This window comes from Perognathus longimembris, chromosome 17 (genome assembly GCF_023159225.1).
Source record: "Perognathus longimembris pacificus isolate PPM17 chromosome 17, ASM2315922v1, whole genome shotgun sequence".
In the NCBI taxonomy this organism is placed as follows: Eukaryota; Metazoa; Chordata; class Mammalia; order Rodentia; family Heteromyidae; genus Perognathus; species Perognathus longimembris.
The window spans coordinates 41,451,307-41,478,207 of NC_063177.1; the positions used below are offsets into that span (position 1 = coordinate 41,451,307).

At 57.0% G+C, this 26,901-nt stretch overlaps 1 protein-coding gene across 3 annotated transcripts; it reads left to right on the forward strand.

Moving 5' to 3' along the window:
• The first annotated feature begins 125 nt into the window (after positions 1-125).
• Fmnl1 (formin like 1) lies at positions 126-26,877 on the forward strand. Of its 3 annotated transcripts, XM_048365966.1 has the most exons (27): positions 129-524; positions 10,001-10,084; positions 11,399-11,512; positions 12,431-12,504; positions 12,776-12,859; positions 13,131-13,259; positions 13,529-13,546; positions 14,829-14,937; positions 15,480-15,556; positions 15,737-15,830; positions 17,435-17,509; positions 17,759-17,869; positions 20,199-20,348; positions 20,840-20,941; positions 21,119-21,395; positions 21,663-21,980; positions 22,134-22,258; positions 22,841-23,043; positions 23,448-23,682; positions 23,838-23,906; positions 24,443-24,523; positions 24,598-24,727; positions 24,857-25,020; positions 25,272-25,373; positions 25,497-25,592; positions 25,844-25,964; positions 26,459-26,877. In XM_048365966.1, exons 1-27 carry the CDS (start codon positions 396-398, stop codon positions 26,560-26,562), a joined length of 3,375 nt encoding a protein of 1,124 aa, XP_048221923.1. In that variant the 5' UTR covers positions 129-395; the 3' UTR covers positions 26,563-26,877. The 3 variants fall into 3 exon arrangements, with proteins under 3 accessions (XP_048221925.1, XP_048221923.1, XP_048221924.1); XM_048365968.1 differs by lacking the exons at positions 13,529-13,546; positions 26,459-26,877 and adding an exon at positions 26,107-26,275 and having other exon boundaries at positions 126-524; XM_048365967.1 differs by lacking the exon at positions 13,529-13,546.
• Positions 26,878-26,901: the final 24 nt, after the last annotated feature.

A 26,901-nucleotide genomic window follows, 5' to 3' on the forward strand; every position in this document is an offset into this window, starting at 1 on the left:
CTTCCCTGCAGCCCGCCCCCCTGGGGCCGGGCGCGCGGCGGCGGCGGCGGCGGCGGCGGCGACGGGGAGCTGCGGTTTGCGCGCACCGGGAGCGGCAGCAGAAGTTCGAAAATCGCCGAGGGGGGAGCGCGCGCCGCAGCTTCCTGCCCCCCGCCCAGTCCTCGGGCCCCGGCGGCCGGCAGCCTGACTTCCTCCCCCGGCGCCCCGAGCTCACCGCCCGCTCCCAGCGGACCGGACCGGACCGGGCCGCCCGGATGGGACGCCGCGCCCCGGCCCCTGCGCGCCGCTGAGCCGCCCGCCGCCCGCCGCCCGCGCCGGCATCCTCGCCCCCCGTCCCCGCCGACACCCTGGATCTCCGAGGCTGGAGGCGCCTGGCCGGCTGGGTGGGGACCACCATGGGCAACGCGGCCGGCAGCGCCGAGCAGCCCGCGGGCCCCACCGCGTCGCCCCCCAAGCAGCCGGCCGCCCCCAAGCAGCCGATGCCCGCCGCCGGGGAGCTGGAGGAGCGGTTCAACCGCGTCCTGGTGAGTGCGCCGGGCGCCCGTGCCCGAGCCACCGGGCGAGGGGCGGCGGGGGCTCCGCGCGCGTCCCCGCCCCCGGGGGCTCAGGTGCCGCTTGGAGATCCCCAGCCCGGCGGCTGCCCCCCTCCGGGAGGGTGGGAGGGACAGCGGCTTCCCTCAGAGTGACTTAGCACTCCCCACCCCTTCCCTCCCCCCCAAAAAAAACTTTCTTCTGCCGTGGCCCAGGCTGCCCCCCCCCCTCAGCCCCCCGCACGCTCTTGGGTCCACAGGTCTAGGGGGGGAGCGGAGCACCCGCGCGGGGCGCTCTCCACGCCGCGCAGGCCCGGCTGCCCGCGGGGCCCGAGCATCCGCCCTTCTGTGGCTCAGGGTCAAAGATGGAAGGGGTCACCACAGCCCCCGACAAGCCCGGGACCCCGGGGGACGTGGTTGGTCCTGGTTGGTTCTGGTGTCGGGGCGGCCCGGAGGCGGTTGGGTCGGTACATCTGCCCGGGAGGCCTGTGCCCCTCGTCCTGGGCGTCCCTCCCCGCCCCCCCCCCACCCCATCTTGGGCATCTCTTCCTGACCACTGAAGGGAGAGTAAGGTTCGGAAGGGTGGGGTCCGCCCCGGCTGGTCACTCTGACTTGGGGTGGACTAAAAGTCTAGAAGCTCCCATCTCTTCCTCTTGTCACCTGCCTGGGAATTTTTTTTTGGGGGGGGGGAGGGGGCCTTGCTGGAGTCTACGCCACTGAGAACGAGGGCCATCAACTCAGGCTGAGTTCAGAGCAGTCAAAATATGACTGGGGTGCACATGCCAGCGCAGTTAGGGGTCCCCGAGAGACAGATGTGAGGCAGGAAAGGCAAGGAAGAGGAAGGGCCACCCATTCTCACTTCCCTCTCTCTACCTCAGCCCTCCTCCCTGCTCCTTTCTCTTGACTAATTGCCCTGTCCGCTGCCCCTGGCTGGACACTGGTGACAGGCAGTAAGGCTGGGCTGTTTCCCAGAGTACTCTCCAGTCTGAGCAGGCTGGCACTGCAGGACGGAGGGTGGAGGCCCCTGGGGGGGAGGGGGGCACAGGCAACAAAGTGGTGTTGGCTCCATCTCTGGCCCCTTTGCCTCTCTCTACTGTTCCTCCCCCACCTTCAGCCCATCATGCCAGCCCTACTTGCTTGATCCTCTGCAGGGTCCCAACAAGTCATCTTCCATCAGTTCCCGCGAATCCTGCCAGCTGCCCACTCCAAGGGAAAGTTCAGAGGGGGTCCCCGAGGAATGCATGTGTGTGTGTGGGGGTGTGTGTGGTCTGACCTTGTGAAGGCACCTTGCTTGGGTGGGGATGAGAAGGGACTCAGGCCAGCTGACTTACCCATCTCTTCACCTGCCCTGACTCCTTCTATCTCAGATCCAGACCCCAGCCAGGCTAAGCTGAGCTGACTAGATGGGGGAAGGGGACACGAGATACAAGCTTTGGGGACTCTCTGAGGGGACCCTGAGTTGGTGATGGTCCCTAGAACCCCACAACAACTTCATGGGGGAGCCATGGGTTTGTGGCTGTCTCAGCTCCCTGTGTGTCTGTAAGAGGGGTAGAGCAGGCTTTGGAGGTGAGGGGTGAGGTCTAGGTTCCAGGCTGTTCTCTGTTATGCATGCTAATGGGGAGGAGCCAGGTGACTAATTCCCATCTGGGGAAAATCCAAAAGTCTACTGTGGACATTCCCATGCAAGTGTGGAGTCTTACTGTCCCAGGCAATTTATGGTTGTCACTGGCTAAGTCACACAAAATACCCCTGGCGTTGGTAGTCCAGATGGGCTGTCCGTGTCACTTACCCCATTTTTGCCTGGGAGTGGGTCTCTGTGGCCCTCGTCTTTGGCAACCCCTCCTAAGCTGAGTGCTGGTGGTTCATGCCTGTAACCTAGGGGAGGTTGAGATCTGAGGATTGTAATTTGAAGCCCACCTGGGCAAGAAAGTCTATGAGACGCGTATCCCCAATTAAAAAAAAAAAAAGAAATGGAACTGTCTGTGGCTCAAGAGGTAGGGTGCCAATTGTGAGTGAAAAAGCTAAGGGTCAGAGCTCAGGTCCTGAGTGCATGTTCAAAGCCCAGTGCTCAGCCCCCCCTCCCCATGGACTGGTTAGTGTGGGTTGGTTACTCTGTGCTCTGGCTTGGGGCGGAGCACAAGGTAGCAAGGCTGGAGAGGAGGTCTAGAGAGGGATCTTAGAGGGTGTTTTGGTGGTGGGGCAGCAGCACCCACCGAGCCTCCTCCCCCTAGGTTCCCAGGAACCCCATTGTGTTTACACCCTCTTCCTGGGGAAGGTCCAGCTCATCTTTTGTCCCATTGTGACCAAGACCAATCTTGTCTAAAAACCTTCCGCTAGCAGGGACATGAGCCCCCCGCCCCCGCCAGGGTGACAGCCTTGACCTGTACTTGTAGCTGCCTAGGGCAAAAGATCTGGCTGAACCCCTAAGTCTGGCATGAGTATTTCACAGGGTAGCTTCATTGGACCCTCATTTTAGGGGGACTCAGAGCTGAGTCTCCTTCTTAGGGTTTGTCTTAAGAGAAGAATCTAGATTTGGGGAGGGAGGAAGGGGCACCACCTATAGTCCTGGTCATCATGGTCTCAGAGATCCTCTTCCTGTCATTTCAACATGGCCTTTCTATCCCTGATGGGGAATGGGTTCCCCACACCCCGAACTGTTCCCTTCCCTAGACATGGGAGCCCTCTCCTGGGTTTGGGGTATCTCCAGCCAAGTCTCCCCATCTGGGCAGGAGGTGCAGAGAGCCCCTTTCTGTGTGCAAGGCTGAAAGAGGGGCATCCTACTTGCCGTGGGGGTGGGGAGGAAGAGCAGGTTGAGCCAGGGTTTCCGGGCTGCTGCCTTAGCAACGCTGAGGAGTGAGGAGCATGGCTGCTCAGCTCCACGGGCCTGCTGGGATGATGGGAATGCCAGCCAGCCAGGCTCCAAGCGCGCCTCTCCTACGCCCTGCCCAGGGCTGGGTGTCTTCCAGCATCTTCCTGCCTTCCTTGGGAGGAGGCATTTGGGGTGAGGGTGTGGGGTGGTTTGCCAGGAGCATCATGTGTATAACTGGGCACAGGGTACCCCTGATCTACCCAGGCAGCGAGCAGCCTGTATCCTTGGGGCTCAGGGATAGGTGGAGGTAGGGCTGAGGGTGGTGTTGGCACACAGGAGGGCACATCGTATGACGAGGACCTAGCCCCTAGGGTGATCTTCCCCATGTCTAGGGACTTGAGCACTTGACCAGGCTAGGTGTGGCAGTCAGGATGGTTCCCAGCAGGGCCTGGGCCCTGGAAGACCTGACTCCAGCCAGGCCCGTTAGAGCAGGCTGGGTGTTTCCGTTCTGCCGGCCTGTGATGGAGGTGTGTCTCCCAGGCCAGCAGCTCCTCTGGGGTAGAGCTCCTGCATTTTGGGGCCTGAAGCTAGGGGTGGGAGTGGGGTGGCTCAGACCCCATGCTTCCTTCCTTCTGTCTCCCAAAGACTAGCTCCCTGGGGAGTCATCCTGTGGTCAGATGCTGGGCTGGGCAGAGGCTGTGGGTGACATTCTCAGCAGGCAGGCCTGGCACCTCCTGGCCTGGCAATGCAGGGATGTGGTGGCCATGATTCACAGTGGCATCTGGGGCCTGTTGGCAAGGAGCTGGGGAAGATTGGCAGGAGCAGGTGGGGTTGCTCTTAGGGACCAGCCATCTTGGTACTTTTCCTGGGAATACAGAGTTCTGGAAGGTTGGCTTGGGTCTTGGAAGGAGCAGAGGTCACTCCAGAGAAAGGCAAGGACAGTTTCCTGAGTTTAGGGGGTGGGGAGTGGGGGGAATCATCGAGTTTGAGGACTGAATTTATCTTCGCCACTTACTACCTGTGTGACCTAGGGCAAGTTACTCAACCTCTCTGAATGTCAGTATTGCTTACATGAGAGGGGAACATCATGACCACCACAGTATGAAAATGATTTTCTTTACAAGCAAATTACACCTTTCTTGTTATAAAGGAGATTCAATAGAGGGCTCCGCACAATGCCTGGTCTTGAGGAAATGCTCAAAGAGGTGCTTCACAGTGAGCAAGGGGGTGCTGATCTCCGGTTCTCTTCATCTCGGGAGCCCTTCTCTCCTCAAGAACACCCTGGGTTGCCACGCAGGTCTTCAGTTCTGATTAGCGAGGCCATCCCTCCGCCCTTATGCAGGTCTGCAGCAGCAAGGCCTAGACTGAAAACCGTCTGGTGGCCGGAAACCACGAGAGGGAGGGCCCACCTCGCCTGGAGGGTGGGGCTGCGGTGGGGTCAACGGCAGCTAGCTGTGTGCACACCAGGAGGGGTGGCAGGCAGGCCTCCACTTCCCCACACCGAGGGGGTGTTGGTGGGGGTGTTCCCCAGTGAGTAAGAGCTCAGTATGGGCAACAACAGGAAGTGTAGGGTGCTGGGTGGCAGGAAGAGGCTCTCTCTGGCTGTTATAGGTTCTTCAGAGATGAGGGGACTGGGGCCAGGCCATCCGCAGGAGACCTCTGGGAGGAGGAGGTCAGGACTCCATTGGTTTTTCTTCTGAGGAGACTGAGTCCTGTTCAACAGTTTGAACAGGACTTCAACAGTTTGAAGCTATCCTTGGGCAGTCAGCTTAACCGCTCTGTGCCTCAATTTCCCTTTTCCTGCTATAAAGCTCATCATAGTATCTTCCTTGCAGGCTTGATCGTTTGAGATTTAACTGAGTTAATAGATGTGCAGTCCTTAGGTAGGCATTAGCCCAGAGGAAATGTTTTGGAAGCATTTGTTTTGTGGTTGTTGATTTCCTGCAGCCTCCATGATTTGGGTAGGGCCTAGTGTCCTGGCTCCTATTCTTCTTGTCCTGTCTTTGCTGTGGGGGGACCCAGATCTGCGGGGCGGGGGGGGGGGGAGTATGGGGCTCAGATGGGAGGAGCTGTTAGCCTTATGAGTTCTCAGTACCTGGTAAAGGGTGGGTCACCCTCATAGCTTCCTCTAAGCCTGTAAGAGCACCAGAAGAGTGTCCGTATCCGGAGAGTTTAAGGAGTGGATGCAATTGATTGTTTCTGCAGATGTGCTGAGAGCTTAAAAGCCAAGACTGAGGTCACACCGAGGTGTAGGGGGATATAGAGTAGAGGCTGGGGGGTTTGTCTGGCTTCTGGCCTAACAGTGGGCTTGGTGTCTACATTTGGGGGCACTTTGGGGCTCACCGTGTGTGAGGGGAAAGGGCTATGGGGAAAGGTTGGGGCCTAGATGCTCAAATGGAAAGTGAAACTGCAGGGCATGGCCCTGTCCAGATGTGGCTGGAGCGCTCAGCCTCCTGGGACAGCTCCTTGGGACAGCGCCCTGGGACTGCGCCTGCCGAAGTCAACACGGAGGGGAGGGGGGGAAGGAGGACTCCTAGTCTGCGCCTTCAGGGGCTGGGCTTGGGTATGCAGCCTCTCTCTCGCTCTCTCTGACCCCAGGAGCCACGGAGCCACTGGCAGGGAGGACGTGGTCACCACACACACTCTAATAGAAATGGTAGGGAATGAGCGCCTTTCCTGGGCCACACCCCATATCCCTCCTCATCTGACCCAAAGCACTGGGGCAGCTGGGAAAGGAGCTGAGAGTCAGTTCAAGTGTGACCAAGCCTTGGAGACAGATCTGTCTTTTCTGGATGTTTTCACAAACTTCTGCTCACCCCACCATGCCCTACCTTGGGGTCTTCTGTGTATTTCCTCCCATCCCTGTGATCCCCATCTATGAGATATTTCTTTTTAGTGTGGAGCTCTTGAAGACTATTCTCACATTAAACCACAGCTTCATGAGGATTGGCAACTCATGCCTGTACTCCTAGTTACTCAGGAGGCTGAGATCTGACAGTGATTGTGGTCAGAAGCCAGCCAGGGCAGAAAGTCCATGAACACTTTTCTTTTCTTTTCTTTTTTTTTTTTTTGCCAGTCCTAGGGCTTGTACTCAGGGCCTGGGCACTGTCCCTGGGCTTTTTTTTTTTTTTTTTTTTGCTTAAGGCTAGCACTCTACCACTTGAGCCACAGCACCACTTCCAGCCTTTTCTGTTTATATGGTACTGAGGAATCGAACCCAGGGCTTCATGCATGGCAGGCAAGCACTCTACCACTAAGCCACATTCGCACCCTCCTTGAAACTCTTATCTCCAACTAATCTTCATAAAGCCAGAAGTAGGGCTGGGAATATGGCCTAGTGGTAGAGCGCTCGCCTTGCATACATGAAGCCCTGGGTTCGATTCCTCAGCACCACATATATAGAAAAAGCCAGAAGTGGCACTGTGGCTCAAGTGGCAGAGTGCTAGCCTTGAGCAAAAAGAAGCCAGGGACAGTGCTCAGGCCCTGTCCCAGGACTGGCAAAAAAACAAAACAAAACAAGAAGCCAGAAGTAGAGATGTGGCTCAAGTGGTAGAACACTGGCTTTGAGGGGTGCGGGGAAGGTGGGCTTGTAATGTGGCTTAGTGGTAGAGTTCAAGCTCCAGGACAGGCACAAACAACAACAACAACAATACAACAACAAAAACCCAAGCTAAAATAACAACAACAATAACAAACTATCTTCTCACAAGAGTTACTCGCACAGGGACAGGCAGGAGTGTGCCCATTTTATGGAGCAGGAAGCTGAGGCTCAAGGAAGCCAAGAATCTATAGGGCAGGGTGGGCCTGGAGCCTGGGTGTTCTGAGTCCCACTCTGGCTCCTTCGCTCACAGATGTGGCCTTCCACACACCTAGACTGCTTGGCCCTTCCTTTACTAGCTGAGTGGTTTGCTTCAACCCTCCCCCCGCCGGGCCCCCCCCCCCCATGTCATCCCTCTGCTGAGGGTCCTGGTTAGGCCCTGCTCCTGTTTTCAGAATGGCCTCATGTCACCCCGAGCGAGTGGCATTTGCTGGCCCCTCTCCCGCTCCCTGGGTGCCCATCTCCTTGGTGGGCACAGCCACAGCCGGGGAGCAGCTGCTAATGAGTGCTCAACGCTGTCAGAGCTATTTCTGATTTCAGAGCCTAAATTTAGCACGTCTAGCAGGCTGGCACATGGGCCTGGGGCCTGAGGAGGCCCAGGTGGGGAAGGGGCACCTTGTCCTCCACCACCATTGGGATGGATGCTCCAAGACCCCAGAGAGGCTTCTCCTTTCCTTCCCAGCACATGCCCTGGGACTGCTCGGAGGGAGCGGACCAGGGCTGTGGCTCAAAGCCAGCCAGCTTCTTTCTCACTGGCTTCATAGGTGACCTTGGGCAGGTCGGGAAATGACCTGTGCACCTGTGAGATGGGCATAGTAACGGTGCCAAGGAAGATGCAGGGCAGGGGGGTGGGGGGAGGCCTGCCAGCCCCATGCAGAGCTTGGAGCTGTGCTGGGCGTGGCACACATTCAGGGAAAGCTGGCTGCCATTGATGATGATTCTGACTTGAGGGCCATTCCAGTACCCACAGCAGGTGAGGACCTAGCAAGTTCCATGTCAGTAGGTTCAGTAGGTGGCCGACCCTTCTAAGGCTCAGATGGTAGGGCTCTGTGTCTTCCTGTTGCCTGGCATCTACTTCCTTGTTTCCCCAGGCCCAGGAAGCACCTCAGTGCCCCCGCTTCCCTTTGTCTCTGTACTTTGGGGGTGAATCAGAAAGAGAGGGATGATAGCCTCCAGGACCCCTAGCAAAGTCCCTCCAACCTACAGCGTGGAGGCCTCTTCCTGGGCAGTCCCTCTCGGGCAGCAGGACGTGGTCTGGCCCCGGGTATCTGGGGCGGGGGTGGTGGTGGTGTGGCAGCAGTTTTCTCAGTCCAGGCTGTCTTTCACCATGGGGGGAGGGCAGGGATGACGTACCCCTACCCCCAGCTGACCCAGGAGTCTGGTGGGTAGACCATTTCACCTCTCAAGTAGGGCCCCAGCCGGAAAGTTAGGCAATGGGAGATGAGAATACCCAGTTTCCTGTTCTGTGAGGGTGACTCAAGGCAGTGATTTGGGGGTGAAGTCTAGCCAGAGCCCTGGACCAAGGCTTAGCAAGCAAGAGAGGAAGCTGGCTGAGGAGCCTCGGGTGGGTGTGCTCCCCGCCTACTCCAGCCACGTGTGACCTTTCCCTAGAGCCATGTGAGGGAGGGTGTATGTTCCTGACCACCAGGGCTGGTGACAGCCCAATACTGGGTTTGAACTCCCCAGGAAGGGGGTGCCCCACATCGTCCCAGCTAGACTGAGAACACCATGAAGGCAATAACGGTCTTTAGGGGCTTGATGTAGAGTTAATAAACCTGGAGTTTCCTGAATTGGAATGAACTGGCTTTGTCTCCTGAGTTTGTTAGGGAGATTGGCCAAGTGTTGGGGCCCAAGGAGCCCCAAATTCTGGCAATACTTGGCTAGTTCTGCAGCTCTGAGCATGACCAGGAAAGGACCAAGGCTGTACTTTCTTAGCTTCGGAGGGGAGTTCCATTCTGGGCCACCAGCGCCACTGCCTAGTGTTCTAGCTGTGCCATGGCGGAGTGGCCTGCTTCTAGTCTAACTCACCTTCAGCCACGATACGGCCTGACGTGCTGCCCTCTGCCCCTTGCGGCCTGTCTCTCTCCCTCCCTCCCTCCCTGAAGGGACCTGGTGGGAGGCACTGGAGAGGGTTGGGGAAGGAGGCTTCCTCTCACCTTAGTGGCACTGGCAGTCTGGACTGGGTCTGTGCACGTGGGAAGGGGGTGTCTTGGTGGCATGTGGGAAGGAGTCATTGCCTGATGGCTGCAGCTGGACCTGGCTGGCAAATGCTCCTCTGCCAGTAGCTTCCTGCCGGGATAGAGGAAGCTCACACAGCTTGGGGAAACTGGAGCCCAGGGCAGGCATGTGCCTGCCTCATGCCAGGTGTGCCAGGGGGGTAGTGTGTATGTGTGTGACAGAGCCCAGTTAGATTTGCATTCAGATCCTGAGTCCAGGAGAGCCAGGTGTAGTAGGACACACACGATTGTATCACTTGAGAGGCAGAGGCTGGAGGAGCACACATTTGAGGCCACCTTGGGCTATCTAGGGAGCTCCAGGACAGCCAAGTGTACAAACTGAGACCCTGTCACAAGCACATGTAAAACCCCGAGTCCAGGCAGGGAGCCAGTGGCTCCCGCCTGCCTGTAATCTTAGCTACACCGGAAGTGGAGATCTGAGGATTGAGGTTTGAAGCCAGCCTAGGCCGGAAAGTCTGTGAGACTCTTATCTCCAATTAACCACACACACACACAAAGCCAGAAGCAGAGGAGTGGCTCTAGAGGAGTGGCTGGAGCTCCATCCAGCCTGGAGTGAAAAAGCTAAGGGACAGTGCTCTGGCTGAGGCTGAGTTCAAGCCCCAGTACTGGCAAAAACAAACGCCGTGTCCCTGTCTAGATTCTGGGTTATGGGGGAATGCGGTGCTCTGCCTCCCTGGGCCTCAATGGATAACAGCTCTTATCTCCTGGGGTGAAAGGATGACACAGGATTTCCAGGGAACGTGGTGAGTTTCCTGACGATGCCCTAACATTCTCAGCATTTTGGGGTCCCAGGCTCAGACATCTCTCCTTTCTCTCCTCCCCCCAGAACTGCATGAACTTGCCCCCAGACAAGGTCCAGCTGCTGAGCCAGTATGACAACGAGAAGAAATGGGAGCTGATCTGTGACCAGGTGGGTGCCAGATACCTGGGCCACCCTCCCCTCTGCCTTGATGCCCATGGGGCTGAGATCCTGCTGATGGCGGGGGAACCCTGGGGGACTCTGTACCCCCTTCCTTTGGAGAGGGGCCTCCCCAGAGACCATGAGAGATGTGAGCTGGCAGGGAGGGGTTGGGCCTCTCTTTACCCTCCTGCCCTGGGCTGGGTTGCGTACTGTAAGGGAGGAGAGGGCAGGGACCCCTGCCCCCCCCCCCCCCCCCCGCCTTTCCCTGTGGGTTGGAGGAGAGAGTGTAAAGCAGCAGCCTCGAAGGCCAGACAGTTCAGACTGCTGGCCCCTTAGAACTCCATCTTGCCTCTGGGCTCACAGCTGGGCAGCTGCTGCCCCTCCAGATGCTGGGTGGCCCTCTCCCAGTACTGGGGGTGGGGTAGGTAGGGCCTGACCCCTTTGGGATACGGAAAAGGGAGGAGATGAGTGCGGGAGCTGACGAGCACCAGAGATGTTCCCTGCCCGGGCCGGGGGGGGGGGGCTGCTGGTGAAGCCTCCTGCTAATGGAATGGGCTGGCTGGGCAGCTCTCTAGCTGGGGTCAGACTGAGCTGAGGTCAGAAGTGGCGCGTGCCGCAGAGGCCCTGGGGCTCCTAAGGGGCTCAGCCTGGCATCTTAGAGGCTGGAGAGCAGAGGGTGGGAGCCGGTGGCCGGGCACAGCTGGAGGCTGTGGGTTGGGCTGGTTGGGAGCTCCCTGGGGGTGGGGGGTGGGGGGGTGGTCACCTGCCACGGTCCCTGACTGGCACGTGGGGAGGCTATCAGAGCTGAGGCACGAGGATTCTGAGTTGCTTTGTGACGCCCTGGGGAAGATGCACACACACAGGTCCCTACCGTCGGAGGTCAACAGGAGGGACCTGGGCCTGAGCCTGCGCCAGGAGCTGGTCCTGCTGGTGCTTCCTGCTCTAGTCCAGTGACACCTATGGGCCTGACAATCCCCTAGGGCGGACAGGTGACAGGATGGGTCTTCTGTATTCACCTCCAGACAGTGCTCTGGGATACCTGAGGCCAGGGCTTTTGGGTTTGTGCCCCAGGTAGTTCTGATGTAACTTAAGACATCCTGACTGGGCTGGGAACGTGGCTTAATGGTAGAGTGCTAGCCTTGAGTGAAGAAGCCCAGGGACAGTTCCCAGGCCCTGATTTCAAGCCCTAAGACTGGCAAAAAAAAATAAAAAAAAATCCTGATAACCCAGGAGAGAGCAAAAAAGGGAACACCGGTAGGAGAGCTGGTCGGTGGCTCTGCAGTCGCTCTGGCCAGCCCCTGTACACCCCATCTGTCTCTCCAGGAACGGTTCCAAGTCAAGAACCCCCCTGCAGCCTACATCCAGAAGCTGAAGAGCTACCTGGACACTGGCGGGGTCAGCCGGAAAGTAGCCGCTGACTGGATGTCCAACCTGGGGGTACACATCTCCCCTTTTATTCTGCGCCTTCTCCTCCACCCCCACCCTCAGACCTTCCAAGCTTTGGGCAGCTGGATTAGCTGAGTACATGTGTGTGTGTGTGTGTGTGTGCGTGTGTGCACACGCATTTATAGGAGACTCAGAGTGCTTTAGGTGGGCAATTTTATAGGTTCCTTTGTGTATTCTGTATACATTTACATAGGTACCCTTGTATGTGCGTGTATGTACTGCCCTGCATAGGTGTGTGTGTGTGTGTGTGTGTGATGGGTGTATTTTTTAATGTATGTGTGACTGTATACTCCTGAGCCCATGAATAGAGGAGAGAGTAAGAGCAAGGGGGGGGGGGGGGGACATACCCATGCGTCTATGTGTGGGAAACCTCGTGTGTGTATTCACGGTGCTGTGTTGGCTGTTTTTTTTTTGCCAGTCCTGGGCCTTGGACTCAGGGCCTGAGCACTGTCCCTGGCTTCTTCTCGCTCAAGGCTAGCACTCTGCCGCTTGAGCCACAGCACCGCTTCTGGCGGTTTTCTGTATATGTGGTGCTGGGGAATCGAACCTAGGGCCTCGTGTATCCGAGGCAGGCACTCTTGCCACTAGGCCATATCCCCAGCCCCTGTGTTGGCTGTTTGAACACGTGTTTGAACGTCTGTTGGGATGTGTGCACGGAAGCTGGATGTCCATGTGGAGGTACGTATATGTATATACCTAGCGTGGAAGCGTGTGCGTGGGTGAGGAACGCAGAGCCGCTGAGCGCTCACGGTGCAGGGCAGGCGTGTGGAGGTGGCGTGGGAGGCCGGTTTTGCGTGAAAGGCCTTGTGTGGAGGGCGGGGGTGGGTACGGCTGGCTGCTGTCTCAGGACTTAGTGGGCCTGTGGGAGGTGGGGCTCCACCCACCAGACTCCTTGTTCTTGGCCCCCAGTTTAAGAGGCGAGTTCAGGAGTCCACGCAGGTGCTGCGGGAGCTGGAGACCTCCCTGAGGACCAATCACATTGGGTGAGCCAGAACCCAGGTCTCCCCCTCTGGGCCTCCCAAGGCCTCGAGGCTTCTTCCCCTTCCAACTCCCCTGGCACAGGGTTGGGCCTGTGGACCACCTCCGCACCTGGGCGCATGGCTCCGTCTCTAGTGTCACAAGGTCTCTTGAGGTTGGGGGTGGCGAGGGGTCTTCGGGAGCAAGGGCACTCGAATGCTCTTGCTGTGCCTGCTTGGTGCCCACTCAGGCAGGCCTGCTTCCTGGCTGGAACTGAGGGAGTCCTGTGCCTTGCAGGTGGGTGCAGGAGTTCCTCAACGAGGAGAACTGTGGCCTGGATGTGCTCCTCGAGTACCTGGCCTTTGCCCAGTGCTCTGTCACGTAAGCCCCCTGCCCCTGATGGTGCTCCTCAAACCCTCCATCCTGGCGTTCCTTGGCCTTGTGCCTTCCTGCCAGTTCCATGCAGCCCCTGGGGAACCCTGCCCTTGGCCTTGCTCGGATCCCTTCCCAAGGCCTGCCATGATCAAGAAGGGGCATTCTCTCTCCCTCTGTTGTGCTCGGCATACAGCCTCTCCTTCCTACTCCAGCCTTTCCTGAAGATGCCTCACCCTCTCCTTCAGTGATCCCTGAAGTGCCTGCCTCTCCGCTCCAGGTACGACATGGACAGCACAGACAATGGGGCCTCCAGTGTGGAGAAAAGCAAGCCGCTAGAGCAGTCGGTGGAAGATCTCAGCAAGGGGCCACCCTCATCTGCGCCCAGAAATCGTCACTTGACCATCAAGTATGGGTCTCTAAGACAAGGTGGTGGGAAAATGGAGTCAACCCTACAAGGCTTCCTCTAGGCAGGCCCCACCCAGGGGGGCTGGGGAAGGGACAGCCCAGCATAGGAGGGTTCAGAATCAGCCTCATGCCAGGCTTGGGATGGCGATATGCTAAGAAGCCTTCAGAGGCTGGATTCTGACGGGGTCTGGGAGAAGGAGGGGGTTTCTGGGTTGGTGGAACCCTGCTTGTATACCTCTAATCCCTTGTTTTCTCCCATGCGGCCTCCAGGTGCCCCCCTTCTCCCCGGTACGTAGCCACCTGGTGGCAGGTGCATGCCTGGCTGACTTCCTGGGGGTGGGGTGGGGTGGATGAAGCATTCAGCGGATACCATTGGGCTTGGCAGCTGTCACCCTAGCCTAGGTATCCTGCAGGAGGCAGGGAGGGGGACAAATGTGACCCTGGAGCATCATGGGGACTCAGCTCTCAACTTTGGATCTAAGGACCAATTGTATGTCAAATCCCAAACACTCACAGTATGTTTGTCAAGGTAGCCACTTTGGCTGGCATTTCCTATGCTAGTTACATGGCAGATTACCCCCAAGACAGATCGTCCTGCCTTTCTGGGGGCTCACAGTTTAGTGGGTGAGGGAGTCGGCTCAGGGCTCAGTGACAGGTGGTCACAGAGTTGTGACTGGAAAACTGCATGGAGGAATTGAGAAGGCTTCCCAGAAGAGGTAACACCGGGACTACCCAGGTGGAAGGGGCCTTTCCAGGCAGCATGAGGGCAAGAAAGGGCATCCCTGGAAGAAGGAACAGAATAGGCAAAGACTGAGACATAGTTCAGCAATCATGGGAGAGGACAGAGGGGAGGATTGGGCTAGGTGGAGGTAAGGGGCTCCAGAATAGTTGGGAATGTGATAGAATCGTCAAGGTCGATGGACATGTGGAAGTCACGGTTGGCAGTTCTGCAAAAATGAAAACATCACACTATGGGCCCAAAGTAATTGAGCGTACTTCTTGATAGAACTTACTAGGTGCCATGTGCTTTTGTGAGCTCATCTCATAGTTCTAACAGCCTTGCCAAGAAGGTCCTATTGCTGTGATTCCTTCTTAACCATGAGGAAAATGAGGCTCGGGGAGATAAAGTAACTTGTCTAGTTAGTGGTGAGCTGGAAAGTTCTTGGACCACAACAGTCTGCATTCATAATCTGCCTCTCAAGATGGAAGCGGAGCCCAAGGAGCGGCGAGCGCCACCTTGTGGAGAGCTTTCCCATGGCCATTTCCAAGAGCTGGCTGGGGCTTTTCCCCATCAGTTTTCTACCCTCACCACACAGCAGCCCCCTTCTTCACACCAAGGCCTGTAAAGGCTTCCTCACCGCCCCCCCTTTGCCCCCCAATAGCATGTGAGATCCCAGGTTTGAGGCCTGAGGATACCTACCTTGCCCTGAACTGGCCTTTTTGGTTGGGTAGATAGGAAGCCGTGACCTGAGGTTCTCGGGGTCCCTTCTCTCTTACTTGCTGGTGGAAGGAGCAGGAAGTGAATGAAAGCTTGGGGCTGACCCCTGCTGCCTCTCCCATACCTGCCCAGGATGACCCCCGCCCACAGCAGGAAGGCCCTACGGAATTCCCGCATTGTCAGCCAGAAGGACGACGTCCACGTCTGTATCATGTGTCTGCGTGCCATCATGAACTATCAGGTCAGTTGGGGGCCTGGGGCTGGCGGCCTGGGGAACTAAGTGGTCTGGGGCTTGAGGTTCTGAGTTCAATTGTCCTTCTAGCCCATCCCCCACCAGAGAACCTTGGGGACCTGGGTGGCTTGGCAGAGAGTCTTGAGGCTGATGAGTCTTGAGATGACGCCCATGTTTTTGTCGTCTACCTGTCCGGTCCCCTTGAGTGGTCTTGGGCATGGCTGGGGTGTGCTTGGGTGTCACAGGGGATGGGAGCGAGATCTGGGCCACAGTGAGTATTTGCAGGACCCAGAGTGGACCTTCTCTCTCTCCATCTCTAGCCCATGTGTTTTTACTCTGCCAGGGTGCCCAACCCTGGCTTCTGAAAAATGTGGATTTAAATGGGGGGTAGTGCTAAGGTTTGCCTGCTACAGAGGAGGTTACAGCTGAATATAAAGATTTGTTAAGCTTGAGAGCATTAGAGACGAGGATTGTCACAGCTCCAATTATGTTGGAGGAGCTGCCAGTCCCCAGGGGCTTCCTATAGGTGCTGACCACTCCTCTTTTCCTAGTCTGGTTTCAGCCTTGTTATGAACCATCCAGCCTGTGTCAACGAGATTGCTCTGAGCCTCAACAACAAGAACCCTAGGTGAGGTCCACACTCAGAACCTGTCTCCTACCCTGTCTCCACCCTGGCCTACTCTGCTCCTGCTGAGTTCTCAGGATCGCCTCCCAGACTCATCCCAGCCCACCCTCAGTGCCCCATCCTCCCCTCGCTGGGACAGGCCCACCTTTACTGTAGGGACTGCTTGTTCTGGTCTCTCCTCAGAACCAAGGCTCTGGTGCTGGAGCTGCTGGCAGCTGTGTGCCTGGTGCGGGGAGGACATGACATCATTCTTGCAGCCTTTGACAACTTCAAGGAGGTACTGGAATGCCCCTCGATATACCCGGCCCTCCGGTGTTGCTCAGCGCTCTCTTGCTGGCAGTTGGAGCTTCTGACGGGGTAGCTGAGGAGGCAGGATGGGCGTCTGGGGAATCCAGAGGATAATCTGGGGGACAGGGAAGTTCTGAAAGGCAGGTCAGAGTCAGGTAAGGGTGACTAGGACAAGGACAGCCTTCTCCCAGCCTCACCAGATCCAAACTGGACTCGATCAAGACATCCTGGGGTTGCCAACTCTGTTTAACAGGTTTGGGAGAGGCAGATGCATGGAACTGTAGCGCATAAGGCTGGTTCGTGCAGCCATTCCTTTAGTGAATATTTACTGAGGGTCTACTCTGTATGGGGCAAGGAGTGGATCTTCTCCATATGTCAGTGAACAAAAGAAACAAAAAGGGAGGGGATGACAGATAACAAACTATGAAGTAAAGACGAGCATAACACAGCACATTACAAAGTAAGTGTTCTGGAGCCAAGCACCAGTGGCTCACATCTGTAAACATAGTGACTCAAGGCTGAGTTCTGATGATAGGGGTTTGAAGCCAGCCAGGACAGGAAAATCTATGAGACTTATCTTTTTTTTTTTTTTTGCTAGTCTTGGTGCTTGAACTTGGGGCCTGGGTGCTATCCCTGAGCCTCTTTGTGCTCAAGGCTAGTGCTTTACCACTTGAACCACAGTGCTGCTTCTGGCCTTTTCTGAGTAGTTTATTAGAAATCGGAGTGTCATGGACTTTCCTGCCTCAGCTGGCTTTGAACTGTGATCCTCAGATCTCAGCCTCCGAGTAGCTAGGGTTACAAGTGTGAGCCACTGGTGCCTGGTGAGACTTTAACCACCAAAAAGCTAGAAGTGAAGCTGTGTTTCAAATAGTGGAGCACCAGCCTTCAATGAAAAAGCTGAGACAGGGCTGGGGATATAGCCTAGTGGCAAGAGTGCCTGCCTCGGATACACGAGGCCCTAGGTTCGATTCCCCAGCACCACATATACAGAAAACGGCCAGAAGCGGCGCTGTGGCTCAAGTGGCAGAGTGCTAGCCTTGAGCGGGAAGAAGCCAGGGACGGTGCTCAGGCCCTGAGTCCAAGGCCCAGGACTGGCCAAAAAAAAAAAAAAAAAAAAAAAAAAAAGAAAAAGCTGAGACAGTGCTCAGGCCCTGAGTTCAAGCCTTAGTACTAGTATGTGTGTGCATGCACGTGTACATACACACACATATACACACACACGAGAAAAATCAATGTTTGGGGTGAAGAGATGTTGAGGAGGCAGGGGAACATTTTTCAGGGTAGTCAAGGAAGACCTCATTGGCAAGGTGAGATTTGAGCAAAGCTGGAAGGGAGTAAGGGCCTGAGTATAGTGCCTACGTCATGGGAGGGCACACCACACAGTTCAGACAGCAAGTGCAAAGGCCCTGAGGTGGGAGTGTGCCATTGTGTATGAGGAAAGTGAGAGGGGAGTGGGGTTGAGACCAGAAGAGTGATGTCACTTGACTCAGACGGAACTGGAGAGAAGCCTGTAGAGAGAGGCACAAGAGAGGGGACCCCAAAATGGAGGTTGAGTCACTGGGTCAATGAGTGTCATTTCCCTGACCCCCCCAGGTGTGTGGGGAGCAGCACCGCTTTGAAAAGCTGATGGAATATTTCTGGAATGAGGACAGCAACATTGACTTCATGGTAAGCTTGACAGCACAGGGGCTGAGGCCTGTTGGGTGCAGGAAGTGGCTGTGGGGGCTGGGCTCTGTCCTAGCCAAGTGCGAGAACTGATTGGCCAGTAGGGGAAGGCTAGTGTTGGAAGAGGGGGACCATGGAGGTGACAGACCTGGGTTAATAGAGTGGGAACCGTGAAGAGGGAGGGAGACTTGGGGATCGATGATGAGGGCTAGAAGTCACTGATCAAGACTTGCTGCTGTCGCTGGTTCCCAGGTGGCCTGCATGCAATTCATCAACATCGTGGTCCACTCGGTGGAGAACATGAACTTCCGTGTCTTCTTGCAATACGAGTTCACTCATCTGGGTCTGGACCTGTACTTGGAGGTGAGCCTTGCAGTGGTCCCTGTAATGGGGTCCCCCCAAGGGAGGGGACCACAATGTAATGGGGTCCGAGGGTGGGGGATCTCCCATCCCTCCAAAAGTCCACCACTCAGAGACAGTCTCAAGTAAAAAGATGAATTTAGGCTGGGAATATGGCCTAGTGGCAAGAGAGCTTGCCTCCTATACATGAAGCTCTCAGTTCAATTCCCCAGCACCACATATATAGAAAATGGCCAGAAGTGGTGCTGTGGCTCAAGTGGCAGAGTGCTAGTCTTGAGCAAAAAGAAGTCAGGGACAGTACTCAGGTCATGAGTCCAAGGCCCAGGACTGGCAAAAAAAAAAAAAAAAAAAAAAAAAAAAAAAAGAATTTATTGTGGAAGTAAAAAGTATACTGACTGGCCAGGATCACGGCCCAGACTCGGGAGCTGGCCAGGACAACAGCCCAGATTCAGGAGCTGGGACTGTGTGCTTAGGGCCACGCTCAGGGTCGGGTTATAAAGGCAAACACCACATGGTCAAGCCTGCCACATGCAGGTAGCCAATGAGGTTACAACACTTACAGAGCATGCCAGGCCACACGCAGGTGGCCAATGGAGTTACAGTCTGTCTCACAGTATCTGTTTGAACCAACCTATCATTCTAGTTAGAATTGATGCATGGATTTGGCGGGGCTCACCTGATGCAGGTGGATACACCTCATGAGAGGGCACAGGTTTAACCTTGAACGTTCCTTGAACCTTCCATGCTTCAGGTAGTCAAGCAGTTTACACAATCATATCACAGCGAAGGGGGACTTCCCTGGATAGGGTGGGGGAGATGTTAGTGAAGATGGAGTTGGCTTCTGCTCCCTTTAACTAATCTGAGATGGAGTCAGTCTGATACCCCTCAACAGCCAATGATGGTGCTAGCCAGATCTGACCTCCATATTACAGTCTCCAACTCACCTACTGCAAATCTGGGCTCCAGTCCTGGCACTACTAGGATGGAAGCACTGACATGCTACAGAATATATGAGCCTTGGAAACTTTGACAGTGAAAGAAGCCAGATGCAAAAGCCCTCATGTTATGTGATTTCTGTCTATCAGATGTCCAGAGTGGATAAATCCATAGAGACAGAAAGTAGATTAGTGGTGGCCAGAGATGGGAAGGAAAGAATAGGAGTGGCCACTAATGGGTACAGAGTTTCTTTCTGGGCTAATGAAAGTGTTCTGGAGGCCTTGTGTAGTTGGTGGCTCACACCTATAATCCCAGCTACTTTGAAGGCACAGAATGGAAGATCAGGGTTCAAGACTAGACTGGAGAAAATGTGAGACCCTATTTAAAAAAACAAACACGTACACACATATGCTGGCTTGCTTGTAATCCTACCTACTCAGGAGGCTAAGATCTGAGGATTGTGGTTTGAAGCCAGCCCCAGCAAAAAAAAAGTCTATGATACTCTTTACCTCTAAACTTGCTCAGGAAAAGCTGAAATTGGTGCTGTGGCTCAAGTGATAGAGCACTAGCCTTGAGCACGGAGGGGCTCAGGGACAGCACCCAGGCCCCAAGTTCAATCCCTACAACCGACAAAAAAAAAAAAAAGAAAGAAAGAAAAGAAAGCTGGGTTTGTTGGTGCATGCCTGTAATTCTGGCTTGCAAGGCAGAGGATCCAAGGCTGGTAAAGAAACCCTATTCGGGAAAAAGCGAAAAAAAGTTGGGAGTGTGTTTTATGTGGTACAGCCTCTACCTAGAAAGTGTGAGCTCTGGAATTAGTGGTGATTGTTACACAATCTTGTGAATATACTAAGAAATACTGACTTAGTACTTTAAAATAGCGATTTTTTTTTCCAGTGTGGGACTTGAACTTGGGTCCTGGGTGCAGCTCCTGAGCCCTTTTTGTCAAGGCTATAGCACTCTACCACTTTGAGCCACAGAACCACCTCTGGGTTTTTTGTTTTGTTTTTGGCTTTGATCCGTTATAGAGCTTGAACTCAGGGCCTGAGTACTCAGGAACAGTACTCTCTGTGCCGGAGGCTAGCACTCTACAGCTGGAGCCTCACAGCCCCACTTCCAGTTTTTGAGTGGTTAGTTGGAGATAAGAGTCTCATGGGGACTTTTCTGTCCCAGCTGGCTCCGCGAACTAGGATCCTCAGATCCCAGCCTCCTGAGCAGTTAGGATTGCGGGCATGAGCCCCGCTTGGCCTAAAATGGTGAATTTTATAGTATGTGGATTCTATTTTAATACAAATGAAAGAAAAACAGCAGGCTAGAGCTACCCCAGTAGTGGTGGGGGTTGTCAGGAAAGACCTCCACCCACCCCAGGCCTCACCTCCTTCCTTCCATCTGGGGACAGAGGCTCCGGCTCACTGAGAGCGACAAGCTGCAGGTGCAGATCCAGGCGTACCTGGACAATGTTTTTGATGTCGGGGCGCTGTTGGAGGACACAGAGACCAAGAATGCTGTGCTGGAGCACATGGAGGAGCTACAGGAACAGGTGGCCCTGGTGAGCGCAGGTTCCCATCCCAGCCCAGCACACAGTGGGCCCACAGGCTGTGTCTGTTGCGGGCTCTGAACCGGGTGGCACTGTTCTGGGAATGAGTTGGATGTGGCTGTCTGCCTGGCACCAGAGTTTGCCCTAAATCCAAGTCCCAAATTGGTCTTCTTTCTCAATGAGGATTCAGCGTGCTCCCACGCTGCGTGGGTCCGGTGCGGAAGCCAGGCACCTCCTCCACGGATGCGTGGACCCCCCAATCCCTGACTCAGGGTCCTGGGGCCTCCTCCCGGCTCAGTCTCCTCCTCCCCATACACCACCCTCCAACCCTCCTGTGGTGCCTTAGTTTCCCCTCCTCGTTCACGTGGGTCCGAGCCAGGCTGGGCTCAGCGGATGTGGGAGCCTCCCCCAGCCCTCCAGGCAGGCTTGCCTGATGCCGCCCCCTCGCCGGCGGTGCCAGTGCCGGGCCGAGGGTGGTAGCTCACTATGTGCCGGTGCCACAGCTGACAGAGCGGCTTCGGGACGCGGAGAACGAATCCATGGCCAAGATCGCGGAACTGGAAAAGCAACTTAGCCTGGCTCGGAAGGAACTGGAGACCCTGCGGGTGAGGCCCGGGGCGCCCGGGGCGGGCGGGGGTGCGGGCTGGGCCGGGGTCGCACGGGGCCAGCCAGGGTCTCCGCCCCGGGAAGCAGCGCGCGGGGTGGGGTGGGGTGGGGGGTGGGGGGAGGGGAGTGTCCGGTGCCCTGCCGGTGGGCGCTGACCCCTCCCTCGGGGCTCGCAGGAGCGCTTCAGCGACTCGACCCCCATGGGCGCCTCCAGACGCCCTCCAGAGCCCGAGAAGGACCCGGCCCCGGCCCCCGACCTGGGGCGGCGGCGGCCGTCGGCCATAGAGCTGAAGGTGGAGGAGCTGGAGGAGAAGGGGTTAATCCGCGTCCTGCGAGGCCCCGGGGGGGACGACGACGTCTCCATCGAGATCCTCCCGGGCTCCGGGGCCACCCCGAGCGGGGGCGGCGACGAGGCTCCTGCGCCGCGGGTGCCCACCGGCTCCCCGACCCCAGGTGCGCAGGAAGCCTCAGCCGGGGGTGGGGTGGGGGGACCGGGGTCTGGGGAGGCGAGCCCCGGCTCCGGTCGCGTGGGGAGAGCAGCCCCGGGAGGCTGGGACTGTGGGCGTGGCCCAGGTAGGGGCAGGTGGGTGGAAACGCCCCCAGGTGCGCATGCGTGGGGCAAGGAGGTGGGGGAGACCACCCCTCACCCGCGCCCGGAGATTGACACGCCCCTCCCCACGTCCCGCCCCTCCCTGTCCCGCCTCCCCCTGCGGTGCTCAGGTGCCCCACCTGCCACCGGGTCGGACTCGCTTCCGGGGGCCGGGCCACCCCCGCCGCCGCCGCCGCCGCCCCCACTGCCCAGCCTGCAGCCCCCGCAGGAAGCCGCCCCGCCTTCAGCGCCCCCGCTGGCTCCTCCCCTCCCGGGCAGCTCGGAGCCCCCGCCCGCGCCGCCCCTGCCCGGAGACCGGCCCCCCCCACCCCCGCCGCCGCCGCCGCCGCCCCTGGGCACCGATGGGCCCGTGCCACCGCCCCCACCGCCTCCGCCTCCAGGAGGGCCCCCACAGGCACTCGGGGAGCCCAGCCCAGAGGTCGGCTCAGGTGAGTGGGATGGACCCGGCCGGGAGGGCAGGAGGGCGTAGAACCCCAGCCTTGGCATCCTCCAGGACCCTCTGCGCCTGGCTGGTTCCCCCCCCCCCCCACCCACACACACTCCTAGCACCCCTGGGCTCATCACTCCCTTTCCCATCGCAGGGGTGAAAGCCAAGAAACCCATCCAGACCAAGTTTCGGATGCCGCTCCTGAACTGGGTAGCCCTGAAGCCCAACCAGATCTCGGGCACGGTCTTCACAGAGCTCAACGATGAGAAGGTGTTGCGGGTGAGTTGCCTCCTTCGTTCCCAGTGTGGACGCCAGAGGAGGGGCCTCGTGTAGATCAATGCTGGGGCACTGGGGTGGTCATCTCCTCCATCTCCCGTTTTATACGTGGGGAGGCCTTGGGGATGGGCATTAAGGCAGACCAGATTGCATCCAGGAGGAAGGATTCCCTAAAGGCTTTCTTCTTCCTCCTGAGGGGCACATCCCAACCCCCTTCCCCCACCCCCCTCAGTCTGGCCTCTCTTTTTGAGCCCCTTTCCCACAAGCAAGGCCTGGGCCCTCCTAGTTGGTATGGTTGTTTTCCAGAAGAGGTGGGTGTACTGTTAATGCACATACTGTTCTCTCTGCCTTTCCCTGGGCTCTGATGACCTTTGTCTGGGTCCCCTGGGTTGGGTGGTCCTCCCACATTTCTTGTGCTCCCTCCTGTATCTACCTACCATCAGAGCCTGTGGCTAAGCTGACTCAGTGGTATCTCTCTGCTGGTGGCTTGTCAGAGCCAGGCTATGGGTCTCCAGAACCAAGCATAGGTCTCAACTAGGAGTAGGAGAGAACTTCACCCCATCCCTTTTCTCCCTGCATCTTCAGGAGCTGGACATGAGTGATTTTGAGGAACATTTTAAGACAAAGTCCCAAGGTCCCAGTCTGGATCTCAGTGCCATCAAGGGCAAGGCAGCCCAGAAGGCCCCCACCAAGTCAACACTCATTGAGGCCAATAGGGCTAAGAACCTGGCCATCACCCTACGCAAGGGCAACCTGGGTGCTGATCGCATCTGCCAGGCCATCGAGACGTGAGTACCTGCGTCTCTACACTTGACAGCTCAGCTCTTCTGCTAGGCCAAGGCCAAGCAAATTCCAGTACAGAGCCCACAATCATCCCGGTCAGGGAACTTTGTCCTATTTCTAGGCTAGGAAGACTGAGGCCATTTTGTAAACCTATACCCAGCTTGAAACACCTTCACTCTCTTCCTCCTGCTGCCCAGGGTGGGCACTCAGGCCGAGGGAGGTAGAGCTGTGCCTCTGTATGATGTGATCCCAAATGTCCACTTTTCCTCCACCCCTACCTCTTGTTTTCTGAAGCTGTCAGCAAATAGCACATATTAAAGTCCATTTATTCAAGAAGAGGTACCATCTTGGTCTAAGGAACTGGCGGGTATGGAGTGAGTCCCACTCTCTCCTCTCCTCCACCCCATAGGTATGACTTGCAGGCTCTTGGCCTGGACTTCTTGGAGCTGTTGACCCGCTTCCTGCCTACAGAGTATGAGCGAACTCTCATGGACCGTTTTGAGCGTGAGCAGCGGCCAATGGAGGAGCTGTCAGAGGAAGACCGCTTCATGCTGCGATTCAGTCGAATCCCACGCCTGCCTGAGCGCATGGCCACACTTACCTTCTTGGGCAATTTTCCAGACACTGCTCAGCTGCTCATGCCGGTGCGGATGGGTGGCATGGCCTGGGCTGGGGGGTGGGGTGGGGAGGAGACATCTTCCAGCTTGGGCTCCAAAGAGGGCACCTGGGAGGACTTGAGGCTCCTGGTGGGAGCTCCAGGCTCCAGCCTTCCTCCTCACCTTTCCCATCCCATCCCCAGCAACTGAATGCCATCATCGCAGCCTCCATGTCCATCAAGTCTTCTGACAAACTCCGCCAGATCCTAGAGGTGAGAGCCCAGGGAAAGGGGGCTCGTAGATTGGGCTCACCCTTGCCTGTTTGGGAGAGTATGGAGGAGACGTATGCCCTACCTACCTGGGATATAAAAGACAATGCCCCCACTTCTCACATGTATGTTTGGAAAGAAGCTAAGGTGAGGATAGAGATTGGTGATGGCATCCGTGCCATGCATCTGAGATCCGCAGAAGGCTGAGACCCTCTCAGCATGATAGTGTATGTTGCAGAGCAACCACACTGTATCCCCCCAAGAATGATGGCTGTTAGATGGCGGCCTAGGAGATGTTGGCAGCTCAGTTTTGGGTAGGACTAGTAAAGGGAACAGTTGGGTGTGGTGTTGACAGTGCATACACGTGCGATACGTATACCCGGAAGTGCATGTGCCATGGGACTCGAGTCCAGTCAGAATTGCAGTGGGATGGGTGTGCAGGCTCACTTCTTGCCACCTTTTCCTCTCCTTGTACAATATATGCTTAAAGGAACTTTCTCAGTCCAGGCACCATGTTGAATTTCTCCCATCTCTCCCAGATCGTCCTGGCCTTTGGCAACTACATGAACAGCAGCAAGCGAGGGGCGGCCTATGGTTTCCGGCTCCAGAGTCTGGATGCGGTGAGGAGGGGGCACCTGGCCCGGGGCATGGGGGTTGGCTAGGAGCCTGTGGCTTACGAGGCATCCTTGTGCAGTTGTTGGAGATGAAGTCGACAGACCGCAAGCAGACACTACTGCACTACCTGGTGAAGGTCATTGCTGAGAAGTACCCACAACTCACAGGCTTCCATAGTGAGCTGCACTTCCTGGACAAGGCGGGCTCAGGTATGGGGTAAAGGGGACTTGGATTGGAGGCAGGGGCTCAGTCCTGGGGCCACTAGGGTTGGGGGGAACTATAGGGTACGACTTGATGGGAGTGCTATCTGATTTCCTGACTCCATTCTGTCCCCACAGTGTCCTTAGACAGCGTCCTGGGTGACGTGCGCTCCTTGCATCGAGGCCTAGAGTTGACACAGCGGGAGTTTGTGCGGCAAGATGACTGCATGGTTCTCAAGGAGTTCCTGAAGGCCAGCTCACCCACCATGGACAAGCTGCTGGCCGATAGCAAGACGGCTCAGGTGGGCTGTGGCTGGGTTGGCTCAGCCTGGGGGTGGGAGGCTGGGCTGGGGGATGAAGGAAAACTTGGCATTGAAGCAAAGAAGAGGGTGTGTAAGATAAGGCCTGCAGGGGTGTGGCTACAGGTGGGACCCTCCCTGGGAGGGTGGAAGAGAGGGACCACCCCGCCTGGAGGGGTGGAGATGAGAGATGTGGCAGCTAGTATCCTGAGCGTCTGGGTCAGCGTTGGTGGGGCTGATGGCTGTGCCTGCAGGAAGCCTATGAGTCTGTGGTGGAGTACTTCGGAGAGAACCCCAAGACCACATCCCCCTCCATGTTCTTCTCTCTCTTCAGTCGCTTCACCAAGGCCTACAAGGTACATGGGTCTGGCGATGGGGCGGGAGGCCCTATGCCTTCCACATGGGCAGTGGGAGGGGTGGGGGCCTCCTATAAGGAAGAGGGAGGGCTGCCCTCACGACGACTCACCTTGGCCCCTCAGAAAGCTGAGCAAGAGGTGGAACAGTGGAAGAAAGAAGCGGCTGCTCAAGAGGCAGGCGCTGACACCCCAGGCAGGAGAGAGGCCCAGGCACCCAAGGTAGGTTGCTGTCTAGGAGCCCTGTACAGGGGTGTAGGAGTGTGTGGTACCCTTCATCATCCTCTGACGTTACCCCCCCCCATTATTGTGGGTACAGATACTGCCCACAGACAAAGACAGTGTCCCAGAGGCCCGGAAGGAAGTGGGCTCCTTCTGCACTAGCCACTGTCCTAGCCATGCGGGCCCAGGCAGATACTCTAGGGGCGGGTGGGGACCCAAAATTCTGCAGCTGGTGCTGTGTGTTCTCCTAGTCTCCGCCCAAGGCCCGGAGGCCACAGATGGACCTCATTTCTGAGTTGAAACGGAGGCAGCAGAAGGAGCCACTCATCTATGAGAGTGACCGAGATGGGGCCATTGAAGACATCATCACAGGTGAGGGCTTGGCCAGGCTTCTTCCTGTCCTCGGTTCTGTTTCTCCCCCACTAGGGGATCTGACTGCCTTACTGCTTCTTCCTTCTTCTGTTTCTGTATTTTTCCTTTCTCTACCTACCTCCCCTCATCCACCAAACCCCAGTGCTCAAGACTGTGCCCTTCACTGCTCGTACCGGCAAGAGGACATCCCGGCTCCTCTGTGAGGCCAGCCTGGGAGAGGAGATGCCCCTCTAAGCTCCCTGCAGGTACCTGCATGGCCTGGTTTCCAATCTGGGGACCGTGGGGGCAAAGTCATGCTTTCCTCTTGCGGATCAGCCCAGCACATGGCTCAGATGTTTGGGGGTGAGGAAAGGGGGGAATCAGAGAAGCCATAAACAGAGCCCCCTCCACACGAACCCATCCTCCATCCTTAGAAGGGTAAGCCTGTGCCCTGGGGTCCGATCCTGCTCTGGACAGACTCCTGAAGGGCCCATGTGTTTTCCTCTGCTTGCCAGATCTGCGGAACCAGCCTTACATCCGCTCAGACACAGGCCGCCGCAGTGTGCGCCGGCGCCCCCCGGTCCCGCCCGTGCAGGTCACCGCTGACCTCTCACTGTAGCCGCTGTATGTGCAGGTGGATTCTGTCGTGGCTGTGGGCAGGCTTGGGGCTCCGGACAGGTGGGCCTCAGCTGGCCTGGGCCAGGCGTGCCCACCGGCAGGCACATTCTCCTTGCACAGAGGGCAGTATCGGCCACCTCCTCCCAACAGCTGCTTGCAGCATCACATCTCCCCATAGCCATACTTAGCCTGAGCAGGAGCCTGGCCTCTAACTTATGAAGTGTACCTTCGCCCCCACCCCACCGTCCAATACGCCCTGCCCCGAACACTCCTTGGACCTTATTTTTATACAAGATTAATAAAGATGTTTACAAAAGATCTTCGTCCGCTCGGTGCCTGC

Excerpts from the sequence above, each read along its gene's own strand:
- Fmnl1 (XM_048365966.1), top strand. The coding sequence starts at position 396 with ATGGGCAACGCGGCCGGCAGCGCCGAGCAGCCCGCGGGCCCCACCGCG. Across the intron at positions 11,513-12,430 it reads ACTGGATGTCCAACCTGGGG|TTTAAGAGGCGAGTTCAGGA; the intron begins GTACACATCTCC and ends CTTGGCCCCCAG. Across the intron at positions 25,374-25,496 it reads GCTTCACCAAGGCCTACAAG|AAAGCTGAGCAAGAGGTGGA; the intron begins GTACATGGGTCT and ends TTGGCCCCTCAG.